The sequence below is a fragment of the Erpetoichthys calabaricus genome, chromosome 13, assembly GCF_900747795.2.
Source record: "Erpetoichthys calabaricus chromosome 13, fErpCal1.3, whole genome shotgun sequence".
NCBI lineage: Eukaryota > Metazoa > Chordata > Cladistia > Polypteriformes > Polypteridae > Erpetoichthys > Erpetoichthys calabaricus.
Window position 1 is genome coordinate 6,999,250 of NC_041406.2, and position 25,285 is coordinate 7,024,534.

The 25,285-nt window shown below is 45.3% G+C and overlaps 1 protein-coding gene across 1 annotated transcript in view; it reads right to left on the reverse strand.

Moving 5' to 3' along the window:
* The window catches only part of ulk4 (unc-51 like kinase 4), a 499,390-nt gene that overhangs the window by 154,504 nt on the left and 319,601 nt on the right, over positions 1 to 25,285 (reverse strand). Inside the window, exon 31 of the mRNA XM_028817917.2 lies at positions 3,660 to 3,708. Coding sequence (XP_028673750.1) covers positions 3,660 to 3,708 — 49 coding nt within the window. The remainder of the gene's footprint in view (positions 1 to 3,659; positions 3,709 to 25,285) is intronic.

Below are 25,285 nucleotides of genomic sequence, written 5' to 3' on the forward strand. Positions count from 1 at the left end.
GTCGACTAAATTACTGTAACGCACTCCTCTCAGGACCGGCATCCGGATAAGTTGCCCCCCCCCCCCCCCCCCCCCCCACATTTTACCACCATGATATTTTGCCCCGATATTTATGTACATATCAATTGAAAATTTAATAAACCTTACCCAACATTGAAAATAAAAAAAGTTCACTCAGGTAATGTTCTTCTACGACTCACAGATCGACATGTTCCACTGAAAATAGTATACGTGATTGCAACCATAAAAGGCGAGTATTGTACTTGAAATTTACTCCATGTTATGTGATATAGTATTGTATGATTGTACTGGATTTCGGGTGGGTTTTTTTTTGTCAGCACTACAGCCGTTTCAAGACGTGCGTTTACGGTTTTCGCCGCCTGATTATTGGTGGTGAAGAACCATCAACACCTCGCAGACAGCGCAATATCCAAACCGTTGCGTCACCACTCACCGCATCGTGTATTACTTTCTCACTGAAAGCGTTATTTTTGCATCGTGACTAAACCTACAATCAAATTTATAAAATTTCACTTTGGCAGAAAGAATTTCGTCAATTAGAGGTAAAAGAAAATTGATAGATGATGATAACCACATTTACGCTCTTTCAAAGGAAAAGGACTGTAGCTGCTAGAATGTTAATTAGGGAAAGAAAATCGGAGCACATCACCCCAGTCTTAGCGTCACTACACTGGTTACCTGTGCCATTTAGAATTGACTTTAAAATACTGCTGATGGTTCACAGAGCCTTAAATCATCTGCTCCATCCTATATTTCAGAATGCCTGTCACCTTGCACTCCAAATCGTAACCTTACATCTTCAAATAAGCGTCTGCTTATAATTCCGAGAGCTAAACATAAAAGAAGTGGTGAGGCGGCCTTCTGCTGTTATGCACCTCACATCTGGGATACCAGTTTACCAATAGAAATTCGCCAGGCTAACACGGTGAACACTTTAAAGAACTGCTAACACCCCCTTATTTTAACATGGCTTTCTCATATCTTCATTTTACAGGGTGGTCCAGATCTAATTATGCAACTGTTCAACTGACAATTGTCTCCCTGCCATTTTAGAATGCAGGGCAGGTGCTGCCATCTATTGGCAACAAAAAGAATTTTAAGTGAAATCTCTATGTGTAGGGCATGTGCTGTGAATTCTCTATGTAATAAACTTAAGTTATAGTATAATGAAAATTGCATAATTAGATCTGGACCACCCTATAGTTTAATCCTGATGCTCTGTATATGCATTTAATTATCATTATCATTCCTGGTGGCTCTGTAATCCGTACTAACCCCTACTTTCTCTGCTGTTCTTTTTCCGGTTTTCTGTGGTTGTGGTCTGTGCCCCCACCACCTGATCAAAGCACCATGATGTCCCTACATTGATGGATTGAACCCCAGAGGTCCACACTGAGATCATTTATGTTAGGGGGGCTGGGTGGTCTCATGGCCTCAATACCCCTGCAGATTTTTTTTTTCTTCAGCCCTCTGGAGTTTTTTTTTTTTGTTGTTTTTTCTGTCCTACCTTACTTTTATTCTATGTTAATTAGTACAGAGTGGTCCAGATCTAATTATGCAACTGTTCGACTGACAACCGTCTCCCCGCCATTTTGGAATGCAGGGCAGGTACTGCCATCTATTGGCAACAAAACGAATTTTAAGTGAAATCTCTATGTGCAGGGCAGGTGCTGTGAATTCTGTATGTAATAAACTTAAGTTATAGCAGAATGAAAATTGCATAATCAGATCTGGACCACCCTATATTGCCTAATTTGGCTTTGGAAAACATCTTGCATCACCCCAGTCCCAAAGATATCACGTCCTAGTGAGCTGAACGACTTCCGGCCTGTCGCTCTGACGTCACATGTGATGAAGACCATGGAGCGGCTGCTGCTTCACCGTCTGAGGCCACAGGTACGCCACGCCCTCGACCCTCTGTAGTTCACATACCAGGAGAAGGTGGGAGTGGAGGATGCCATCATCTACATGCTACACCGATCCCTCTCCCACTTGGACAGAGGCAGTGGTGCAGTAAGAATTATTTTTCTGGACTTCTCTAGCGCCTTCAACACAATCCAACCTCTGCTCCTTAGGGACAAGCTGACAGAGATGGGAGTAGATTCATACCTGGTGGCATGGATCGTGGACTATCTTACAGACAGACCTTAGTATGTACGTCTCGGGAACTGCAGGTGTGACATTGTGGTCAGCAACACAGGAGAGCTACAGGTGACTGTACTTTCTCCGGTCCTGTTCAGTCTATATACATTGGACTTCCAATACAACTCGGAGTCCTGCCATGTGCAAAAGTTCGCTGACGACACGCTATCGTGGGCTGCATCAGGAGTGGGCAGGAGGAGGAGTATAGGGACCTCATCAAGGACTTTGTTAAATGGTGTGACTCAAACCACCTACACCTGAACACCAGCAAAACCAAGGAGCTGGTGGTGGATTTTAGGAGGCCCAGACCCTCGTGGACCCCATGATCATCAGAGGTGAATGTGTACAGAGGGTGCAGACCTATAAATACCTGGGAGTGCAGCTGGATGATAAACTGGACTGGACTGCCAATACTGATGATCAGTGTAAGAAAGGACAGAGCTGACTATACTTCCTTAGAAGGCTGGCGTCCTTCAACATCTGCAATAAGATGCTGCAGATATTCTATCAGAAGGTTGTGTTGAGCGCCCTCTTCTACACGGTGGTGTGCTGGGGAGGCAGCATAAAGAAGGACGCCTCACGCCTGGACAAACTGGTGAGGAAGGCAGGCTCTATTGTAGGCATGGAGCTGGACAGTTTGACATCTGTGGTGGAGCGACGGGCGCTGAGCAGACTCCTGTCAATCATGGAGAATCCACTGCATCCACTAAACAGGATCATCTCCAGACAGAGGAGCAGCTTCAGCGACAGACTGCTGTCACCGTCCTGCTCCACTGACAGACTGAGGAGATCGTTCCTCCACCACACTATGCGACTCTTCAATTCCACCCGGGGGGGTAAACGTTAACATTATACAAAGTTATTGTCTGTTATACCTGCATTGTTATCACTCTTTAATTTAATATTGTTTTTTATCAGTTTGCTGCTGCTGGAGTATGTGAATTTCCCCCTTGGGATTAATAAAGTATCTATCTATCTATCTAATTTTATTTTTAAATTATGTTCTGTTTCTCTTTCTTCATCTTGTTAAGCACTCTGAGCTCCATTTGTATGAAAATGTGCTCTAGAAATAAATGTTATTGCTGTTGTTTATGTCCCCTTTGCCTCCTTCTTAGCCTTCATCACATGCTGCACCTCTCCGTCCCACCGTCGTGTCTCTTTGTCCCCAAGTGGGCTCCTTCCTATCACGTCTTCATCTACTCCTTATAAACCTATGCCATTCATCTCCTACCTTATCTCCACACTCTCAGGGTTGGGGTTGCCAAATCAGCCCAATTTGGTGCCAGTCCCGGATAAAGAGAGAAGGTTAACGTCAGGAAGTGCATCCGGCTGTAAAACTTTAGCCAAAAAAAATGGAATTGATCCAATCAGCCCCTGGGGTAAAGGCTGGACTTTCATGCAATGGCCAATCAATAATAAAATGTTCATTTAGCACGGCTGGCAGAGAGAACACAAAACAGCCCTTTTTTTTTGTTCACGTGTCCGGAGGTACTCACCAAAATCACTTGAAACACAATGGGAAGAATGTGGTTTTCTTCAATGAGCCTGCAACACAGAGATAAAACAGAGCGTTCATTTTCGAGAGCCGCCGAATGCTTAATCTTAATTACGGCTCCAGAGTCCCCGACTTACGAATGCAGCAGGTTGGTGATCCAAAGCAGTGACCTTTTGACTAATTCAGTCGAGTAAATAAGCTTGAAGACAGCCGGCAGATACAAGTAATGTGCTGCTTTATTGAAAATGACTTTGTCTCTCCCTTATTGATCGGACTTTTTTTTTAGATTCACATCCAATTACTGCTTTGATGTAAAATGAATATTGGGGGGGGGGGGGGGGGGAGAATAACTGCCACTTTACAAGCTACAAGCTGAATTAGAGGGTGAAGACATTCATTATGATTTAGCAACTCAATAACGGAGCAAAATCTAACATCACCACAAATAAAAGAAAAAGAAAAAAAACCAAACCCCCCCCCCCCCCCCCCCAAATTCCTGGTTTGCCTCTCACCTGCTGATGACAAAAAAAAAAACATGAAATAAAAATTTACAAACCCTGCAAAGGCTGATTCTGATGAGGACTGACATCTAAAAATGATGCAAGCCACTTGACTCACGTCAAGCATCAAAGAGTGGAGAAACAAACACATTAGATTATTCACAAATGAAGAATGGCATCAGGCGCCTTTACAAGATCAGAACTACAGTAGAGTACAGTGTCACCTGTGCCCACCCTGAACCTGGAATTTGGGATTTGAGTCTGGGATAATGAATCCGTGAGGCAGCAGACCTAACTACTGCACCACTGTCAGTCACCATTACCGAAATATAACATACTAGCCAACCCGCGGCATAGCATACGCCGCATAATTATGTATTGATGGGTGAACACTTCCTGAAAGACACAGTTGTACAAATGGGGTTGGTTTTGAGGATACGACTGTAGGTGAATGAAAAGATGGAACTCTGGAGAGGGCAACATACAATACAGAGTTTTACACGCTGCACACAGCGATTCACATCCGTGACAAATATGATTCTTCTTAGATGGTTCTGTCGCATCCACCCTCGCTCTCGAAGCATACACACTGCCTGGTCATGTGCCCGCTCGCAAGAGCAACTAAGAGAGACCCACCCACCAACTGTAAGACCATGGGATACCCCTCGCAAACTGTTTTACACACCGCATACAGCGATTCACATCCGCAACAAACATGCTTCTTCTTATGGTGTGGGTTTGAGGATACGACTGTAAGGGAACTCTGGAGAGAGCAACATACAATTGTCCATGATGGAAAACTGGAGGACCGCTGTCGCGCCCGGAGGGCAGAATGGGGTGCGAGGGGAAGGACGCCCAATGAGGACGATGTATTGATGGGTGAACAGTCATCTCTTAGTCATCGTTCAGTACGCACTGCCTGCTCATGTGCCCGCCCCCAACTCCTCACCTGAGTCGCTTTCGTCTGTGTACAGTCCACATGCACCAGTGAGTCATGTTGACTATTCATTTGCCAAACATCGCCTCAGTCGATCTCACATCTGCTACAGTCCACATGCACCTCTGAGCCACGTTGACTTTTCATTGTTCATTGTGTTGAGTCCAATTAAGCCAAAGGCTCCACACCTGGTGGTGCCCTTCTGTCAATTCCTTTAAGTTTCAGCTTTGCAACCATACTCCCCCCGGAACCCAAAGACTTTGGTTGCCCAGCAGATCATGGGAATAACGCCGCCAGATCGCCAGTCGGCATCGTTTATGGTCGGAACGACGACGGTATGTGATCATCTTCGAACCTCCGACTTGCATTCTTGATTAATGAAAACATTCTTAGCAAATGCTTTCGCTCTCATGCAAATTGTTGGTGGGCGGGGCTCTGATCTGCGTGTGCCATAGTCAGCTGCTTAGTGAATTGTTGGTGGGCGGGGCTCTGTGAGTTGTCGGATGCCGTGTTTGGTGAGTTATCGTGTCCGAGTTGGTGGGCGTGGCTCTGTCAGTTGTCGTCCTATCCCATTTGGTGGGCGGGGCTCTGTCTTGCATGCGTCTTGCTTGCCAAGGACTTAGTCAATTATATTATATATATATATATATATATATATATATATATATATATATATATAATATAATTGACTAAGTTAGACCTCTTATAACTTAGCAAGATGCTGAACAAGAAGTTCACACCTTTGTTTTAGTCAACTAAATTACTGTAACGCACTCCTCTCAGGACCGGCGTCCGGATAAGTTGCCTCCCACATTTCGCCCCGATATTTATGTACTTATCAATTGAAAATTTAACAAACCTTACCCAACATTGAAAATAAAAAAAGTTCACTCGGGTAGCGTTCTTCTACGACTCACAGATCGACGTGTTCCACTGAAAATAGTATGCGCGATTGCATCCATAAAAGGTGAGTATTGTACTTAAAATTAAATCCGTGTTATGTGATATGGTATTGTACGATTGTACTGGATTTCACGCTTTTTTTTGCCAGCACTACGGCCGTTTCAAGACGTGCGTTTACGGTTTTCGCCGCCTGATTATCGTTGGTGTGTGGCCGTGTTGAAGAACCATCAACACTTCGCAGACAGCGCAATATCCAAACCGTTGCGTCACCACTCACTGCATCGTGTATTAATTTCTCACTGAAGGCGTTATTTTTGCATCGTGACTAATCCTAAAATCAACTTTATAAAATTTCACTATAGCAGAAAGAACTTCGTCAATTAGAGGTAAAAGAAAATTGATAGATGATGATAACCACATTTTACGCGCTTTCAAAGGAAACAGTCGATGAACAACATGGAATCTGGGTCTGTGAAAAACGTTCCATCTGCAAAGGATGTCATAAAAGTGGTAACTAAGCAGAATTATGCAGCTCAAGCTGCAAAACTTGAAGCATTGTGATTGGTTGTTTTGGGGGCGGTGAAAATTATTACCGGGGGCGAAATGTAAGGGGCGAAATTTCCATAAATCCTCAGGACCACCCAAAAAAGACATCAATCGATTGCAATGAGTGCAGACTGCAGCTGCTAGAATCTTAACTGGAGAAAGAAAATCTGAGCACATCACTGTCAGTCACTTTAACTCTTTGAGGGCTGAATATTTTTTTCCAGTTTTCTGATAAGCACATAAAGCAATGGTTTCACACATAAATCAGCATAAAACGTCTTTCACGGCATGGCGCGGCTACTCTCGCTGCCTGTTCGGCATCTCTGGCAGCAGCGGCTGCGCAGGGGCAGCTCAGTGACCAGCAGGAATACACATAGCAAGTAGCAGTGTCTGCAGTGGGTTGGCGCCATGCCCGGGGTTTGGTTCCTACCTTGCACCCTGTGTTGGCTGGGATTGGCTCCAGCAGAACCCCCCCCCCCCCCCCATGACCCTGTGTTAAGGATATAGCAGGTTGGAAAATGGATGGATGGAAGTAGCAGTGTGATGTAATCTGATTTGTACCTCCTGTCATCGTAAGAGGTGGTCCTCCCAGGTGAACGTTGGTGTAGGTGCATTAGCTACATGGACATGTTCAGCACCACAAATCAGCTTATGCTGGTCCTTCACTTTCATTTTCAATCTCCAGATGACTTGCAGCAAAATATGACAACTAAGATTCTGGCTCAGTGACATGATACGTAAAACGTTGTCCGCGTTGCCCATTCGCTTTGGTATTTCACCAGATGTCAATGCCATTTGAGAGGTTCTTTGCTCATTGCTACTCATGCACGCGCAGGAAATCTCGGTCAAATTAACAAAGCTAACTTTAAAGAGAGTTCAAATAAAACACAACGGTGAGTTTTGTCACAGTTTTCAGCAGATTACCGTCCCCTGAAGTTCGACAAAAGTCAACATCTGCCCAGAAAGAGTTAAGGAACTTAAATTATATTGACACCTATTTTTAGGAAGTCGCTGCACACTGGAGAGATTCCAAAGGACTGAAAAATGGCAAATATCATCCCATTATATAAAAAGGGTGACAGGGCAGATCCAAGCAACTATGGGCCAGTAAGCTTAACATGCATCACAGGAAAATTAATGGAAGGAATTATTAAGGATAAGATTGAGCAACACCTGGAATTAGTAGGAACAGTCAGCATGGGGTCAGAAGAGGGAGGTCGTGTTTTACTAACATGCTGGAATTCTATGAGGAGGCAACAAAAGGATACGACCAGAGTGGAGAATATGAGATTATTGATCTGGACTTTCAGAAAGCATTTGATGAGGTGCCACATGAGAGGGTGGGCATCAAACTAAAAGAAGTGGGAGTTCAGGGTGATGGTTTTAGATGTGTACAGAATTGACTCAAATGCAGGAAGCAGAGAGCGATGGTGTGAGGAACCTCATCAGAACTGGCCGATGTTAAGAGTAGTGACCAGCAGGGGGCAGTGCTGGGGCTGCTGCTATTTTTAATAAATATAAATGATTTAGATAGGAATATAAATAACAAGCTGGTGAAGTTTGCAGATGATACCAAAATAGGTGGATTGGCAGATAATTTGGAATCTGTTATATCATCACAGAAGGACTTGGATAGCAGACAGGCTTGGTCAGATTTGTGGATGATGACATGTAATGTCAGTAAAAGTAAAGAATTACACATAGGAAGGAAAATTGTGAGGTTTGAATACACAATGGACAGTCAGAAAATCGAGAGTCCACCTTATGAGAAGGATTTAGGAGTCATAGTGGACCCTAAGATATCGACTTCCAGACAGTGTTCAGAAGCCATTAAGAAGGCTAACAGACTGTCAGGTTATATAGCGCCTTGATGTGTGGAGCACAAGTCACAGGAGGTTCTGCTCCACCTTTATTACGCACTGGTGAGGCCTCATCTGGAGTCCTGTGTGCAGTTTTGGTCTCCAGGATACAAAAAGGACATAACAGCACTGGAGAATATCCAGAGAAGAGCAACTTGGCTGATTCAGGGCTACAGGGGATGAGTTATGAAGAAAGATTAAAAGAGCTGAGCCGTTACAGGAGATGAAGAGTAGAGCTGACTGAATTGTTTAAAATTATGAAGGGAATTAGTCCAGTGGATCGAGACTTTGACTTTAAAATTAGTTAATCAAGAACATGGGGACACAGTTGGAAACTTGTGAAGGGTAAATTTCACACAAACATTAGGAAGTTTTTCTTTACATACGAAGAACCACAGGCACTTGGAATAAGAGACCAAGTAGTGTGGTGGACAGTAAGACTTTAGGGACTTTCAAAACTCGACTTGATTTTTGTTTGGAAGAAATAAGTGGACAGGACTGGTGAGCCTCGTTGGGCTGAATGGCCTGTTCTCATCCAGATTGTTCTAATGTTCTATACAACACATTTGCAATGGCTTATGGGAAGTCTGAACACATACAGCGCAGCACTCTGCGGTTAGTCCTGTTGAAGTCAAGGTCCAATGAATATGGATGCTCTACTGCCAGACTGCACCATTGTTGAACAATGCGCCATAGAGAGATTTCTTTGGGCAGAGGGCTTGTGTGCAGATCAGTAAGCTCTCTGGTTACACATCTTGTAGAAACTTTACGGCACCCCAAGTCATCATGCAGTATGGCAAGTGCAGATCTACAGCTGATATCCTCATCAGATTTGCTCTAATGTTGGGAAACTGGGAGAAAAACCAGAAACAATAGGAGAACATGCAAACTCCACAGAGGCAGAACTGGACCCCTGCCCACTGGACGCATGAGGCAGCAGAGCTAACCACTTGACCACAGTGCCACTCTCACTATTTCCATGACTCTACATCTGGAGCACAAATGGGTGGGGTGACTCAAATGTGGTCAATCCATAGCTGGCAGCTGCACTGATACCCATGACAAGTGAAGTGACTCACTTGGCACCACCCAGTGAACCGTAGCTGGCAGCTGCACCAACAGCCATCAAGTTTGAAGTTTCAACAGCAGTCATTCTAAAAGAGCATTGCGACTGTTCAGTGTATCCCACTACTGACACTGTGGGACCCTGAGCAAGTCACCTGACCTGCCTGTGTTCCAACTGGAAAACCAAAAGAAATGGAACCAACTGTATTATAAATGTCATAAGTCGCCAAAAAAGTAAAGGCAAAGGTGTCCACTGATGTCACTGTGTTTTCAAGAATTTAGATCAATGGAGCTCCATATATACAGTATCTCACAAAGTGAGTACAGCCCTCACATTTTAGTAAATATTTTATTATAACTTTTCATCAGACAACATTGAAGATATGACACTTTGCTCCAATGTAAAGTAGTCCGTGTACAGCTTGTGTCACAGTGTGAATTTGCTGTCCCCTCAAAATAACTCAACACACAGCCATTAATGTTTAAGAAAAGTGAGTACACCACTAAGTGAAAAAAGTCCAAATTGTGCCCAATTAGCCATTTTCCCTCCCTGGTGTCATGTGACTCGTTCGTGTCACAAGGTCTCAGGTGTGTTAAATTTGGTGTTATCGCTCTCACACTCTCTCATACTGGTCACTGGAAGTTCAACATGGCACCTCATGGCAAAGAACTCTCTGAGGATCTCAAAACAAGAATTGTTGCTCTACATAAAGATGGCCTCGGCTATATGAAGATTGGCAACACCCTGAAACTGAGCTGCAGCATGGTGGCTAAGACCATACAGCGGTTTAACACTCAGAACAGGCCTCATCATGGTCAACCAAAGAAGTTGAGTGCACGTGCTCAGCGTCATATCCAGAGGTTGTCTTTTGAAAATAGACGTATGAGTGCTGCCAGCATTGCTGCAGAGGTCAGCCTGTCAGTGCTCAGACCATACGCCCGCCGCACACGACATCAAATTGGTCTGCATGGCTGTCGTCCCAGAAGGAAGCCTCTTCTAAAGATGATGCACAAGAAAGCCCGCAAACAGTTTGCTGAAGACAAGCAGAATAAAGACACGGATTACTAGAACCATGTCCTGTGGTCCGATGAGACCAAGATCAACTTATTCGGTTCAGATGGTGTCAAGCGTGTGTGGTGGCAACCAGGTGAGGAGTACAAAGACAAGTGTGTCTTGCCTACAGTCAAGCATGGTGGTGGGAGTGTCATGGTTTGGGGCTGCATGAGTGCACTGGGGATCTACAGTTAATTGAGGGAACCATGAAGGTCAACATGTACTGTGACATACTGAAGCAGAGCATGATCACCTCCCTTTGGAAACTGGGCCACAGGGCAGTATTCCAACATGGTAACGACCCCAAACACACCTACAAGACGACCACTGCCTTGCTAAAGAAACTGAGAGTAAAGATGCTGGACTGGCCAAGCATGTCTCCAGACCTAAACCCTATTGAGCATCTGTGGGGAAGGTGGAGGAGCGCAAGACTCTAACATCCACCAGCTCCGTGATGTCGTCATGGAGGAGTGGAAGAATATTCCAGTGGCAACCTGTGAAGCTCGTGTGAACTCCATGATCAAGAGAGTTAAGGTAGTGCTGGAAAATAATGGTGGCCACACAAAATATTGACACTTTGGGCACAATTTGGACATTTTTCACTTAGGGGTGTACTCACTTTTGTTGCCAGCGGTTATAAAGATATAATAAAATATTTACAAAAATGTGAGGGGTGTACTCACTTTTGTGAGATACTGTAACATAAGACTTGCTTTATTGCACGATTCAAACTGTCTTGGCTGTATATAGCGCCTTTCTATAATGACCGCCATCCTAAGGGCCTTCACAGGTGCTCCAGTTTATTTATTTGTTTTTACACATTTTTACATGTGACACGCGGCCAAGTGACGTGACTGGTGCAGGGTCACGGCGTCAGTCAGCAAAGTGGAAGTTGCACTGGCATCCACCATCATCCCTTTTACACGAACGTCAAATTTTCCATCTTTAAAGACGTGTCATCAAGAAACTGTATGTAAATCTTTACAAATTAGGAGACAGAAGAAAGGTTACATTTACATAAAACAATTTCACTGTCTTCTAATAACTGCATGCAACCAAAACAAAATAAAACGCAGTTGTTTGTTGGCTCACATCAGAGAACAGAACCAAAATTGAGCTTTACAAAATAACAGGGGGAAGAAAAAGGTCATTAGTAACGTCATTTGTGTTATTTTTTTCCTCCCCAAAGGACTCGCCTGTTTGGGAAAACACATTTTAAGGGGTTTAAGGTGACTAGCAGGAAGCAGCAGCATTCGTTCTCTTTTAATATAGCGCCTTGACAGAGTACAGCATGTTCAGGAATTATTAGCACCTTTCATAAAACAAAAGAAATCATAGAAAATACCGTCATGTGCCGATGGACAGAGAGAGGTAGAGTCAAGAAACTGCAATCTGATTCGAATTTGGGTTAGGTTAGGTTTTAGGGAAAAGCAGGGTTCCCATTAGGCTTAGGGTTACAGTCAGACTTACGGTTAGGATCAGGAGAGAAAGGAAGAAAGGGGAAAATCTCGATAGACAACTTCAAATGAGGAGAAGAACAACAGCATGTGTAGTCTGAGTAACAAACGCCTTCCAGTCCCACAGTCAGCATCTTCCTTAACTCTTTCGAGGCGGATGTCGACATATAGCGAGATGTAGGAGTGTCTTCACTTGGAACGCATTCAGCACTGCGATCGGCTGGGGACCCAATCAGCTAACGCTGGTACATAACTTTCGTTTTCGATCTCCAGATCACTTGCCTCAAAATCGGGCTCCAGTAAGTTAGGGTGCCAGTTCAGCACAGAGCAATTCGTTTTGCTGTCTCGCCAGAGCCGGGCGGCGCCTGCCTGTGTGAAGACAGCTGCTCTGCTGTGCACTCCTGCCTGCCACCGAAAAAAAATATTCAGCCCTCAAAAAGTGACACGCACACCAAATCCCAGTGTACACCCCCTTATGCACACTAGTAATGCCTTGACTACATTTTTAAAACAACTAGGGGGCTCCGTCCCCTGCTCACTTCGCTCTCCCACCCCCGGGTTTGGTTAACCGGATATACAATTTAAAGAGACTGTTATTTTCAAGGGATTAGTTACAGATGCATTATTTTCACTTTTACTTTAAAACTTTTGTTAAAACAACATTTGGAATCGCATTGAATTTTGATTCCATTTTTGGACTTACATTCATGACAACGCAACGTATAACTGCCTGTGAGTGAATGTCGTTTCTTTCTTTCTGATAAATAAAATGACTTTTTCGAATGTTTGTCCGTGCTCTTTCTTCTTCGCTTAGTCGTTGATGTGTCATCTAGAACATTTAAAATTATTATCCTGATAAAATTTATAAGAGCTGGGAGCACAGGAAGTGTGTCTGACAAAAGCATTCACATGACTGAGAGGTTAGATGATGGTGGTCTAGTGTGAAAATAGTTGTACACTGCATCCGGAAAGTATTCCCAGCGCATCACTTTTTCCACATTTTGTTATGTTACAGCCTTATTCCAAAATGGATTAAATTCATTTTTTTCCTCAGAATTCTACACACAACACCCCATAATGACAACGTGAAAAAAGTTTACTTGAGGTTTTTGCAAATTTATTAAAAATAAAAAACCTGAGAAATCCCATGTCCATAAGTATTCACAGCCTTTGCTCAATACTTTGTCGATGCACCTTTGGCAGCAATTACAGCCTCAAGTCTTTTTGAATATGATGCCACAAGCTTGGCACACCTATCCTTGGCCAGTTTGGCCCATTCCTCTTTGCAGCACCTCTCAAGCTCCATCAGGTTGGATGGGAAGCGTCGGTGCACAGCCATTTTAAGATCTCTCCAGAGATGTTCAATCGGATTCAAGTCTGGGCTCTGGCTGGGCCACTCAAGGACATTCACAGAGTTGTCCTGAAGCCACTCCTTTGATATCTTGGCTGTGTGCTTAGGGTCGTTGTCCTGCTGACAGATGAACCGTCACCCCAGTCTGAGGTCAAGAGCGCTCTGGAGCAGGTTTTCATCCAGGATTTCTCTATACATTGCTGCAGTCATCTTTCCCTTTATCCTGACTAGTCTCCCAGTCCCTGCCGCTGAAAAACATCCCCACAGCATGATGCTGCCACCACCATGCTTCACTGTAGGGATGGTATTGGCCTGGTGATGAGCGGTGCCTGGTTTCCTCCAAACGTGACGCCTGGCATTCACACCAAAGAGTTCAATCTTTGTCTCATCAGACCAGAGAATTTTCTTTTTCATGGTCTGAGAGTCCTTCAGGTGCCTTTTGGCAAACTCCAGGCGGGCTGCCATGTGCCTTTTACTAAGGGGTGGCTTCCGTCTGGCCACTCTACCATACAGGCCTGATTGGTGGATTGCTGCAGAGAAGGTTGTCCTTCTGGAAGGTTCTCCTCTCTCCACAGAGGACCTCTGGAGCTCTGACAGAGTGACCGTCGGGTTCTTGGTCACCTCCCTGACTAAGGCCCTTCTCCCCCGATCGCTCAGTTTAGATGGCTGGCCAGCTCTAGGAAGAGTCCTGGTGGTTTCGAACTTCTTCTACTTACGGATGATGGAGGCCACTGTGCTCATTGAGACCTTCAAAGCAGCAGAAATTTTTCTGTAACCTTCCCCAGATTTGTGCCTCGAGACAATCCTGTCTCAGAGGTCTACAGACAATTCCTTTGACTTCATGCTTGGTTTGTGCTCTGACATGAACTGTCAACTGTGGGACCTTCTATAGACAGGTGTGTGCCTTTCCAAATCATGTCCAGTCAACTGAATTTACCACAGGTGGACTCCAATGAAGCTGCAGAAACATCTCAAGGATGATCAGGGGAAACAGGATGCACCTGAGCTCAATTTGGAGCTTCATGGCAAAGGCTGTGAATACTTATGTACATGTGCTTTCTCAATTTTTTTATTTTTAATAAATTTGCAAAGACCTCAAGTAAACTTTTTTCACTTTGTCATTATGGGGTGTTGTGTGTAGAATTCTGAGGAAAAAAATGAATTTAATCCATTTTGGAATAAGGCTGTAACATAACAAAACGTGGAAAAAGTGATGAAGCGCTGGGAATACTTTCCGGATGCACTGTAAGTAGGGCGTGACTTGAAAGAATCTCACGGTAAAAGTCTCCATCTCACGGGACTTCATACCGCGCCAACGTTTTTGGAATCTTTTCATTCTCGCTGGCAACGTGAATTAGACGATCTACAAGTCTCCAGCTTAAAGCTTAAATCTGAACAATATATTTGATCTCTTTTCGCTGTTCCGTTATTTCACTGAGTAATAATTTCCATTTGCGCTAATGTGATCCTTTCCTACCCTTTTTTTTTTTTGGGACTTTTGAATTGTCGTATTTCCATTATCTCTAACCTGCTCTGCATGTGTATCGCGCCAACATTTCTTAATCCTTTACGATGTTCTACTTTGTCATCTACTCTTTGTCTTTTATTTTCGGCCCCGGGCCTGGTTAAATCTCTTTCTTGCAGGACGTAGAACGCTGTTCGTGTTCTGAAGGGTTGAACACACGCTAAGGAGATGCGGTTGGATCAGCTGCTGTCTTGCTTCATGTTCTGCTTGTCACGATGCACGTCGATCATTAAAAGCCTGTACAGCAGCTGTCCATTTGTCTCACTGCCTCACACTCTCTGGGTGGTTTCCAGACTTTGGACTGGTGGGGTTTGTCTTGGCTGCCTGGCACATTCTGCTTGCCTTGATCTTTGATGTCACCTCACAGTCTGGCTTTTTCTTATTTAATTCTTGTCCCCCCCATTATGACCTCAGCTACTTGTTACAGTTACAGTCTGTTTTTTGACTCCATTTTAGTTCAAACTGCTGCCACCCTGCTCAGTCGCTGCACTTTCCAATGCTAGCGAGGCAATAAATGCAGGAGGCCTAAGGGGAGTAAAGTCCGATGATATAAACGGTTGTTCTGAATTACTTTCAGCTTTCCAGTTTCCTAACTGGGCGCTGCTGGACAACCCTGCAATGTACAAGCCCAGAAAAAAAAGATAGGACAGTATGGAATATATATAATATAAAAAATGCAGCGATTCTTAAATGTACTTTGACTTTTATTGCATTGCAGACAGTCTGAACCCACGATATTTCATGTTTTGTCTGGTCAGCTCCATGTCATTTGTTAATATACTGTCAGTGCCACGTGGGTTGGACGGGTATCCCGACCAGAGAAGGGGGATGGCTCCTTACCTGGATGAGAGGCTCAGAGCAGACAGATGGGCATCCCGACCAAGAGAAAGGAAGGAGCCAAACCCGGAAGTGATTGCCAGAAGGGATGGACGGACAGCCCATCAGTTGTGAAAGACGCTGCAGGGGATGTGTTATTCCCCCAGGACGCTAGATGGCAGCAGCCCTCTGTATCGGTGCCTATTTGGGAACAAACAGGGAATGCTGGGAGATGTAGTCTGGCAACACAGCCCTGCCGGCAACCATGGGTGCTGCAAGCTGTCGGGAGAGACGCGCTCACCAAATTATGGGACATCCATGTGACCTGGAAGTACTTCCATCGGGCAATTGCCCTGGCATTGGAAGAGACCGCACTCCCTTATCCAGGTGAGTCGGAGCTGGGAGGACGTGAAGATTCACTCAAGTGGAGGAAGTGAAAGGAGAGGTGAATCGTAGAGGGAGAAATAGGACACCTGTGCTTGTGATTTGAGACTTTGTGGAAGAGTGTCCTTTACTTGAACCCAGGACTCTGTGTGGTTGTGTTTGGGGGCTCGCTGACACCCTGTTTTGACAGCCATGGCCCTTGCCTGGTCGATGCACAGAAGGATCGAGGGAGCAGACATGCAGAGGACGCTGCCTCCCTGTAATAAGTTTATATGTTTGATATGTCACTGTGTTCTGTACAAAAAATCTATATATATAATTCACTAAGCAGCCGACCAGGGCACGCAAGACAACCATGGGATACGCACGACATAGCCACGCCCGCCAGCTCTAAGACCATGGGATGAGAACGCCTGCTGACCCACCCGCCCGCCTGTTACCAGCATTCACCGCAATGTACTGGAGTGTAAAACTATTGCAGCTGCTAAGCTTTCAGCCACGTGAGATTGAGCAATAACAGGTCTGTGATGCCCTTAGATGTCCGGGGCTGCACGCGCGCTACACTGAATGGATCAACGTGTGTCTACCCGGCGCCGAGAGGCGTGGGTTAGCCGTTGAACCCCATTCGTGATGGGGACCGGGGCTTGCAATTGTTCCCCACGAACGAGGAATTCCCAATAAGTGCGGGCCACAAGCTCGCACTGATTAAGTCCCTGCCCTTTGTACACACCGCCTGTCGCTACTACCGATTGGATGGTTTAGTGAGGTCCTCGGATCGGCCCTGCCGCGGTCGCTCGCGGCCTCTGGCGGTGCGCCGAGAAGACGATCGAACTTGACTATCTAGAGGAAGTAAAAGTCGTAACAAGGTTTCCGTAGGTGAACCTGCGGAAGGATCATTACCGGTTGTGCCAACCCGTCATTGGACGGTTAGGACCCAAAACTTCTCGGGCCCACTTCCCCGGCCTCTCTCCGGAGAGGCGGAGGGGGCAGAAAGGGCGTCCTTCCCCTCTCCCCCCATTCCGCCCTCCACACCCGACTGCCGTCCAGCCCCATCCCTCACTCTGGGCGGCGGGTCCTCCAGTTTTCAGTCACGGACAATTGTATGTTGCTCTCTCCAGAGTTCCATCTTTTCATTCACTTACAGTCGTATCCTCAAACCCACCCCATTTGGACAACTGTGTCTTTCAGGAAGTGTTCACCCATCAATACATAATTATGCGGCGTAGCGGGTTGTCTAGTATTTTATAAATCTGCTTCTTCTCACATGTACAGCTAACACAAGGCCAAATTTAGCACACGGGCTCATAATTTAGAACTGCTAGGCAAGCATTTGAAGACAAGAAAGGGACAACTGTGAAACAGGCATCGTACTATTTCTGTGTGAGAGAGTCAGCATGACAATGGATCTTCCTTTCCTTGCTTGGAATGGCATGATTTACCTAAGTGGGGGCCCGCACATGAGAAAAGGGCATTAAACCTTGGAACATTGCCTGGCACAGCTTTGAAGCTGACGGATAGATGGGAGATAACGTCGTCCGATCCAGAAAATCCATCCAGCGCAATGACGAAATTGGCAGACTGTATACAGTACATCGAACTCCCACTTCGGTGAAAACACTCGTCACTGGCTTCCTCGTCTGTTGTGCCGCGTAAATCGTCATTAACTCTTTTAGGGCGGACGTCGGCAGGAAGGGTTGAGGGCACATGTCGACAAAAGTCGACATCCAGGGGTAGAGGGTGACAATCAGCTGTTAATAGCGACAAAACTCACTGTTACGTCACAAGGCATTCCCTCTCTGCCCAGCTGATTGGCTGCCAGTGAGCGGATTCACGCAGCCGACGCACCTACGGCAAGGTTCGGGTGGGAGGAATACCCAGACATTGATCCGTGGGAGCAAAACTGGCTACCGGATTTCACAAGACGGCATGGCTTGCTGTTGGACTCGACAGATTACCAGCCGCTGGACTACTTCAGGCTGTTCTCTCCTGAGGCTGCTTTTCAGCTACCGTCAGACGAGACAAACAGGTAGGCAGAGCAATTTTTTTGAATCGCGGGCTGCGCTTGCACCGCATTCTCGTTTTTCAAAGTGGAAACCCACAACAAAAGAAGTGATAGGTTTAGGTTTCTTTATTTAGTACACAAGAAAACATGAAATTTGCCTTCTCAGTTGCATCTAATAACAGGTAACAGACAGAATGAAATAAAACAGACAAATAGAAATAAGAAAGGTTAAAGTAAGGCAGTTAGATAAAACATATTTACACCAATAAAAAAAAAAGGTTATAGAGGATATATATCAAAACGTTAAACATTATCTCCGATATTTCTTATTGAAAAGTCGTGTGGCACTAGGAAGAAAGGAGTTTCTGGAGCGATTTGTGTGGGTTTTCAAAGCAACTATCCTTCCTGATTTACTGAAGTTTATTTCTACATGTAATGGATGTCTGTCATCAGTTGAGATGATTTCCAGTTTCTTTAGCATTGCCCTCTGACACACACTAGTCAAATCATCTACATCAGCCCCAATAACTTTAGCTGCATACATGATGAAGATGAAGATAATGAAGAGATGAAGGGCTTTGTGGCATTACAAAAAGAGATGGGACTAGACTGGCGATACAACTTCAAGGAGCACTGGTCCAAACGTGTTTTAGTCCCCTGGTGGCTTTGGACAGGTTATGCCACGTGATGATAGGTACGTGCCTCTGCAAAGTTTTACTCACTTCTGTGATAACCAGAAGCAAATCCCAAAGGTTGAGCCAGGCTATAACCCCATGTGGAAAGTTCAACCCCTGCTTGACATTGTGGAACCGACATAGAAACAATTTTATCAGCCTGGCCGTGATTTGTCTGTGCATGAATCTATGATAAAATAAAAGGGACGCCTTTTTTTCTGCCAATATATGCCAGACAAGCCCACAAAGTATGGCATAAAGGATTTTGTACTGGCAGAAGCAAACACTGGTTTCTGCCTGAAAGTAATTACATATACAGGAAAGTATTTCTTTCAAAGAGAGAACTGTCCCTTGACAAGTCAGGTTGTGCTGGAGCTGCTTCAGGGTGTGGCAAGCGGCTGGGGGTGGTACTCAGCCGGGGCGCCCAGAAGGACTTACGCCTCCAGACCACGAGGGGGCGACCATGGGAACGGAGCTTGGAAGCTCAACCCTATAGGGGCCTGTGGTCACCGCCAGGGGGCGCCCCAATGCCTGAGGAGTGCTTCGAAAGGTTAGTCATGTCACACATAAAGACTAATCTCCCTGCCTCCCTTGACCCTCTTCAGTTTGCATTCCGCTCAAACTGGTCAACGGAGGATGCCATATACTCTGCCCTTCACCTCTCCCTGACACATCTGGATAAAAAAGACACCTATGTCAGGATACTATTCATAGATTTTAGTTCTGCCTTCAACACAATCGTCCCTCCAAAGCTGGTTGTAAAACTGAGCAGGTTGGGCCTGAACACCACCCTCTGCAATTGGGTCCTGGACTTCTTGACAGAGAGGCCCCAGTCAGTTCAGATGGGCTGCAACACTTCCAGCATCATCACACTGAGCACTGGAGCGCCGCAGGGCTGTGTGCTTAGTCCACTGCTGTTCACCCTGCTGACTCACAACTGCACAGCCACTCACAACACCAACCACATCATCAAGTCTGCGGATGATACGACGGTGCTGGGACTGAGAAGAAGGGATGATGAAACAGCATACAGAGATGAAGGTGGAATGGCTGTCTGCATGGTGTGAAGGTAACAATCTATCTCTCAATGTCGACAAGACAAAAGAGATAATCATGGACTTCAGAAAATCACATCTTGCCCACATCCCACTCAGCATCAACAGTTTAGATGTGGAGACTGTTCCTCGGTGTGCGCATAACTGAGGAACTTACATGCACACATAACACCTCATCACTAATCAAGAAAGCGCAGCAGAGACTACACTTCCTGAGGCGGCTGAAGCGAGCAAGTCTTCCCCCTTCCATCCTCACCATGTTCTACAGAGGCACCATTGAGAGTGTTCTGACCAGCTGCATCACGGCCTGGTATGGCAACTGCAACATATCCGACCGCAAAGGATAGTGAAGACAGCAGAGAACATTATTGGGGTGCCTCTCCCTTCACTACAACAACATCATTTATTTCTATAGCACATTTTCATACAAAAAGTAGCTCAAAGTGCTTTACATAATGAACAAAAGAAAAATAAAAGACAAAGTAAGAAATTAAAATAAGGCAACATTAGTTAACATAGAAAAGGAGTAAGGTCCGATGGCCAGGCGGGACAGGAAAAACAAAAAAAACTCCAGAGAGCTGGAGAAAAAAATAAAATCTGTAGGGGTTCCAGGCCACAAGACCACCCAGTCCCCTCTGGGCATTCTACCTAACATAAATGAAATAGTCCTCTATGTAGTTAGGGTTCTAATGGAGTCACTTGATGCTGATGGTCATACAGACTTCTGGCTTTTAATCCATCCATCATTTTCACAGGACATATTTTACAAACGCAGTGTCCACAAGGCCTACAGCATTGTGCAGGACCCCTGTCTGACTAAACTTGAGACAGAAAGGCCCACAAACAAACAGCAACTGAAAGCCGCTGCAGTAAAGGCCTGGCAGAGCATTAAAAAGGAGGAAACCCAACATCTGGTGATGTCCAGGAGTTCAAGACTTCAGGCTGTCATTGCCAGCAAAGGGTTTTCAACCAAGTATTAGAAATGAACATTTGATTTCCAGTTATTTAATTTGTCCAATTACTTTTGAGTCCCTGAAATGAAGGGATTGTGTTATAAAGATGCTTTAGTTGCCTCACATTTTTATGCACCCCACTGAATTAAAGCTGAAAGTCTGCACTTCAACTGCATCTGAGTTGTTTCATTTAAAATTCATTGTGGTAATGTATAGAACCAAAATTAGAAAAAAGGTGTCTCTGTCCAAATATTTATGGACCTAACTGTATGATACAATTTGTTCCATTTCTTGTGGTTTTCTAATTGAAGCACAGACAGACCATGTGACTTGTTCAGGGCCACACAGGTATCAGTAGTGGGATTTGAACCCACAACCTCAGGGTCTGAAATCCAAAGCCTTAACCACTACACCACATTTCATGTTTTGTCGGGTCAACTTCACTCCAATTATTAATAGATGTCCATTCCTGCATTTCAGGCCTGCAACACATTCCAAAAAAAAAATTGAGACGGGGCAAATTAGGGCCAATAATGAGGTCAAATAATGACGTGATTTCAAACGGGTGATGTCAACAGGTGGCTGTACTCAGGATTTGGTATCCGTGAACGGCTGAGTCTCTGAGGACCAAAGATGGGCAGACAAATACGTGAAAAAATGACTGAAATGTTTCAAAACAGTGTTCCTCAAAGAAAGACTGGACGGGATTTGCATGTTTCTCCCTCTACGGGAAAACAATTCAAGGAATGTGGAGGAATTTCAGGGTGTAAAGGTCAAGGGCGCAAGCCTAAGCTGAACAGCCGTGATCTCCGATCCCTCAGACTGCAGGCACTGCGTCAAGACACGTCACTCATCAATGGCTGATAGCACTACACTACAATATGGAAGTTAACATTCACAAGTTCAAAGTGTAAAAAAGAAGCCTCATGTTAACCCCGTCCAGAATTGGCGTCGACTTCTCTGGGCTCAGAGGCACCTGGGATGGACCATCACGCAGAGCAAACAAACGTGTGTTGTGCTCAGTAGTTCACATCTTTTTTGGAAGAAATGGACGCCATGTGCTCTGGACCAAAGACGAAAAGGACCACCCAGACTGTTTTCAGCAACAAGTCCAAAAGCTAGGGTCTGTCATAGGCTGGGGTTGTGTCAGTGACCCTTGGCACTTCTGTGATGGCACCATTCATGCAGAAAAGTACATCGAGATTTTAGAGCAACAGATGCTGCCTTCTTTTCTAGGGACGTCCACGCATTTTTCAACAAGACAATACAAAACCACATTCTGCACACATGACAGAGGCAGGGCTGGGGAAGATGAGGGTCCGGGTACTGGACTGGCCTGCCTGCAGTCCTCACCTGTCCTCAGTAGAGAAGGATGTGTGGAGAATTTGGAAACAAAAAAACGTGACAATGATGACCCTGTACTGTCGCCCACCTTAAGACGTGTCTGCAGGAAGAATGGGACAAAAATTTGACATTTCTACTGTCCAGAATGGAGAACATGCTGGGTATCTCTGGCACTGCCCTCCAATGGTTCAAGTCCTATCTGACTGATAGGTAAGAGTTTGTTAGTGTTAGCAACAGCAGATCCAGCTCAGTACCAGTCACACAAGGAGCTCCTCAGGGCTCTGTCCTCGGCCCTCTGTTTTTCTGTATTTATATGCTTCCCCTTGGCCTTATCATTCGTAGCTATGGACTGGGTTATCATTTTTATGCAGACGATACTCAACTTTATTTCAATGTTAAAACTGGAAACTTCATCAGAGCTTTCTCAGCTCACAACCTGCCTCAGTGAAATTAATACCTGGATGAAGCAGAACTCTTTAAAATTAAACTGCAACAAAACTGACCTCCTGCAAATCGGGACTAAAGTGCAACTTAATAAAATGAGCTCCTTCCCAGTCCATCTTGGCGGTGATCTCATCAGACCTGCCTCTACTGCACAGAATCTTGGTGTCATTTTTGATTGCTTCCTTTATTATTCCACCCACATAAATCACATTAAGTAACTTTCTTACTTTCATCTCCGTCACGTATCCCGTGTTCGCTCCTTCCTCTCCTTCTCTAATACTGAGAAACTTGTCCCCGCTTTTATCACATCCCGCATCGATTATTGTAATTCCCTGCTGGCAGGTGTCCCTTCTAATCTTCTATCACAGCTCCAGCTTATTCAAAACTCAGCTGCAAGAGTTCTTACACAGACCAGCAGCCATCCTGCTTCGCCTTCACTGACTCACTGTGTCTTACAGAATCGAATATAAAATCCTACTAATAACCTACAAAGCCTTAAATAACCTCGCGCCAAACTACATCAGTGACCTTCTCCATCACTATGTGCCTGTCCACCCACTAAGGTCCTTGGATTCTGGTAATCTTGTTGTGCCCCTCACTAATCTACACTCCAATGGGTGACAGCAGGGCCTTCAGCTGTATAGCGCCCAGACTCTGGAATGACCTACCGAAATTAATCAGGTCAGCTGACTCCATGAATTCTTTTAAAAAACAACTCAAAACTCATCTGTTCAGGAAGGTTTTTAGCTCTACTTGACTTTATTACCCTTCTCTCAGTTTACCTCTCTGTCAAGATGCTCATGTAACCTGTGTGTGTGTGTGTGCGAGACCATCAATTATGTTGTCTGTTAGGCTTTTCTCTTACTTACTCTTACTCTTCTTTACCGTATTTACTAGTGTACCATGCGCACTAGTATAAGATGCGCACCCTAATTTTTACAAAGAAAGTCACGAAAAAAATTTGCCCCGTGTACAACACGCGTTGTGATTGTATAGGAAGAGTTTAGGGCACGTTTTCCGCAAAATGCCTTTCTGTTTTTGTTGCATGACGAAAGAGTGAGCGAGAGAGAGAGAGGGTACACAAGCGAGTGAGAGAGAGGGCGTGAGTGAGCAAGAGAGAGACAGCATGTGAGCGAGCGAGAGAGAGAGACAAAGAGAGAGCGCACGTGAGCGAGTGAGTGAGAGAGAGAGAGAGAGAGAGAGCGCGAGCGAGTGAGAGAGAGAGGGGGGGGTGCGAGCGAATGAGAGAGAGAGAGAGGGGGCGCGAGCGAATGAGAGAGAGAGAGAGCGAGCATGTGAGCGAGAGAGAGAGAGGGCAAGAGCGAGTAAGAGGGCGTGAGCGAGCAAGAGAGAGAGAGAGAGAGAGCGAGAGAGACAGAGAGCATGTGAGCGAGCGAGCGAGCGAGAGAGAGAGAGAGAGCGTGCGTGAGAGAGAGGGCGCGAGCAAGTAAGAGAGAGAGAGGGGGCGCGAGCGAGTGAGAGCATGTGAGCGAGCGAGAGAGAGAGAGAGCGCGTGAGCGAGCGAGCGAGTGAGAGAGAGAGAGAGAGCGTGCGTGAGAGAGAGGGCGCGAGCAAGTAAGAGAGAGAGAGGGGGCGCGAGCGAGTGAGAGCATGTGAGCGAGCGAGAGAGAGAGAGAGCGCGTGAGCGAGCGAGAGAGAGAGAGAGAGCGTGCGTGAGAGAGAGGGCGCGAGCAAGTAAGAGAGAGAGAGGGGGCGCGAGCGAGTGAGAGCATGTGAGCGAGCGAGAGAGAGAGAGAGCGCGTGAGCGAGCGAGCGAGTGAGAGAGAGAGAGGGCACGAGTGAACGAGCAAGAGAGAGAGAGAGAGAGCATGTGAGCGAGAGAGAGAGAGAGAGAGAGAGAGGGCGCGAGTGAACGAGCAAGAGAGAGAGATCCCAAGCAGAAGAAGTAAACATTACAGACAAAAATTTCTCGTGTAGGATGCGCACCTGATTTTCTAATGCTAATTTTCGGGAAAAAATGTGCGCGTGGTACACGGGTAAATATGGTATTTATCTGGTTTAGTACAATGCTATATACTGTATACCCTGCCGTTCTTACTTAAACTCTGTGAAGTGCCTTGAGCATGGGAAAGGCGCTATATAAATAAAATGTATTATTATTATTATTACAAATGATACCTGAAATGCTTCATCACTTGGTGTCCTCTGTGCCAAAGCGTCTGTTAAGTGTTAAGCGAGGAGGAATGGCGGCATCACAAAGTGTGGTGGCTCTGAGGCTAGGGATCTGTACTGGCAGTCGGAAGGTTGCCGGTTCAAATCCTGTAAATACCAAAAGGGACTCTGCTCTGTTGGGCCCTTGAGCAAGGCCCTTAACCTGCAATTGCTAACCGCTTTGAGTAGTGAGAAAAGCGCTATATAAATGCAAAGAATTATTATTATTAAAGTGCTGAATGTTTTACCAGCCCAGACGTTTTTTTGGAATGTATTGCAGGCCTGAAATGCAGGAACGGATGAATATTAATAATAATAATAATTCTTTGCATTTATATAGAGCATTTCTCACTACTCAAAGCGCTTAGCAATTGCAGGTTAAGGGCCTTGCTTAAGGGCCCAACAGAACAGAGCCTCTTTTTGGCATTTACGGGATTGGAACAGGTAACCTTCTGATTGCCAGTGCAGATCCCTAACCTCAGCATATTAACAAATGACATGAAGCCGACCAGACAAAAGATGAAATATCTTGAGTTCAGACTGTCTGCTATGAAATAAAAGTCAAAGTACATTTAAGAATCACTGC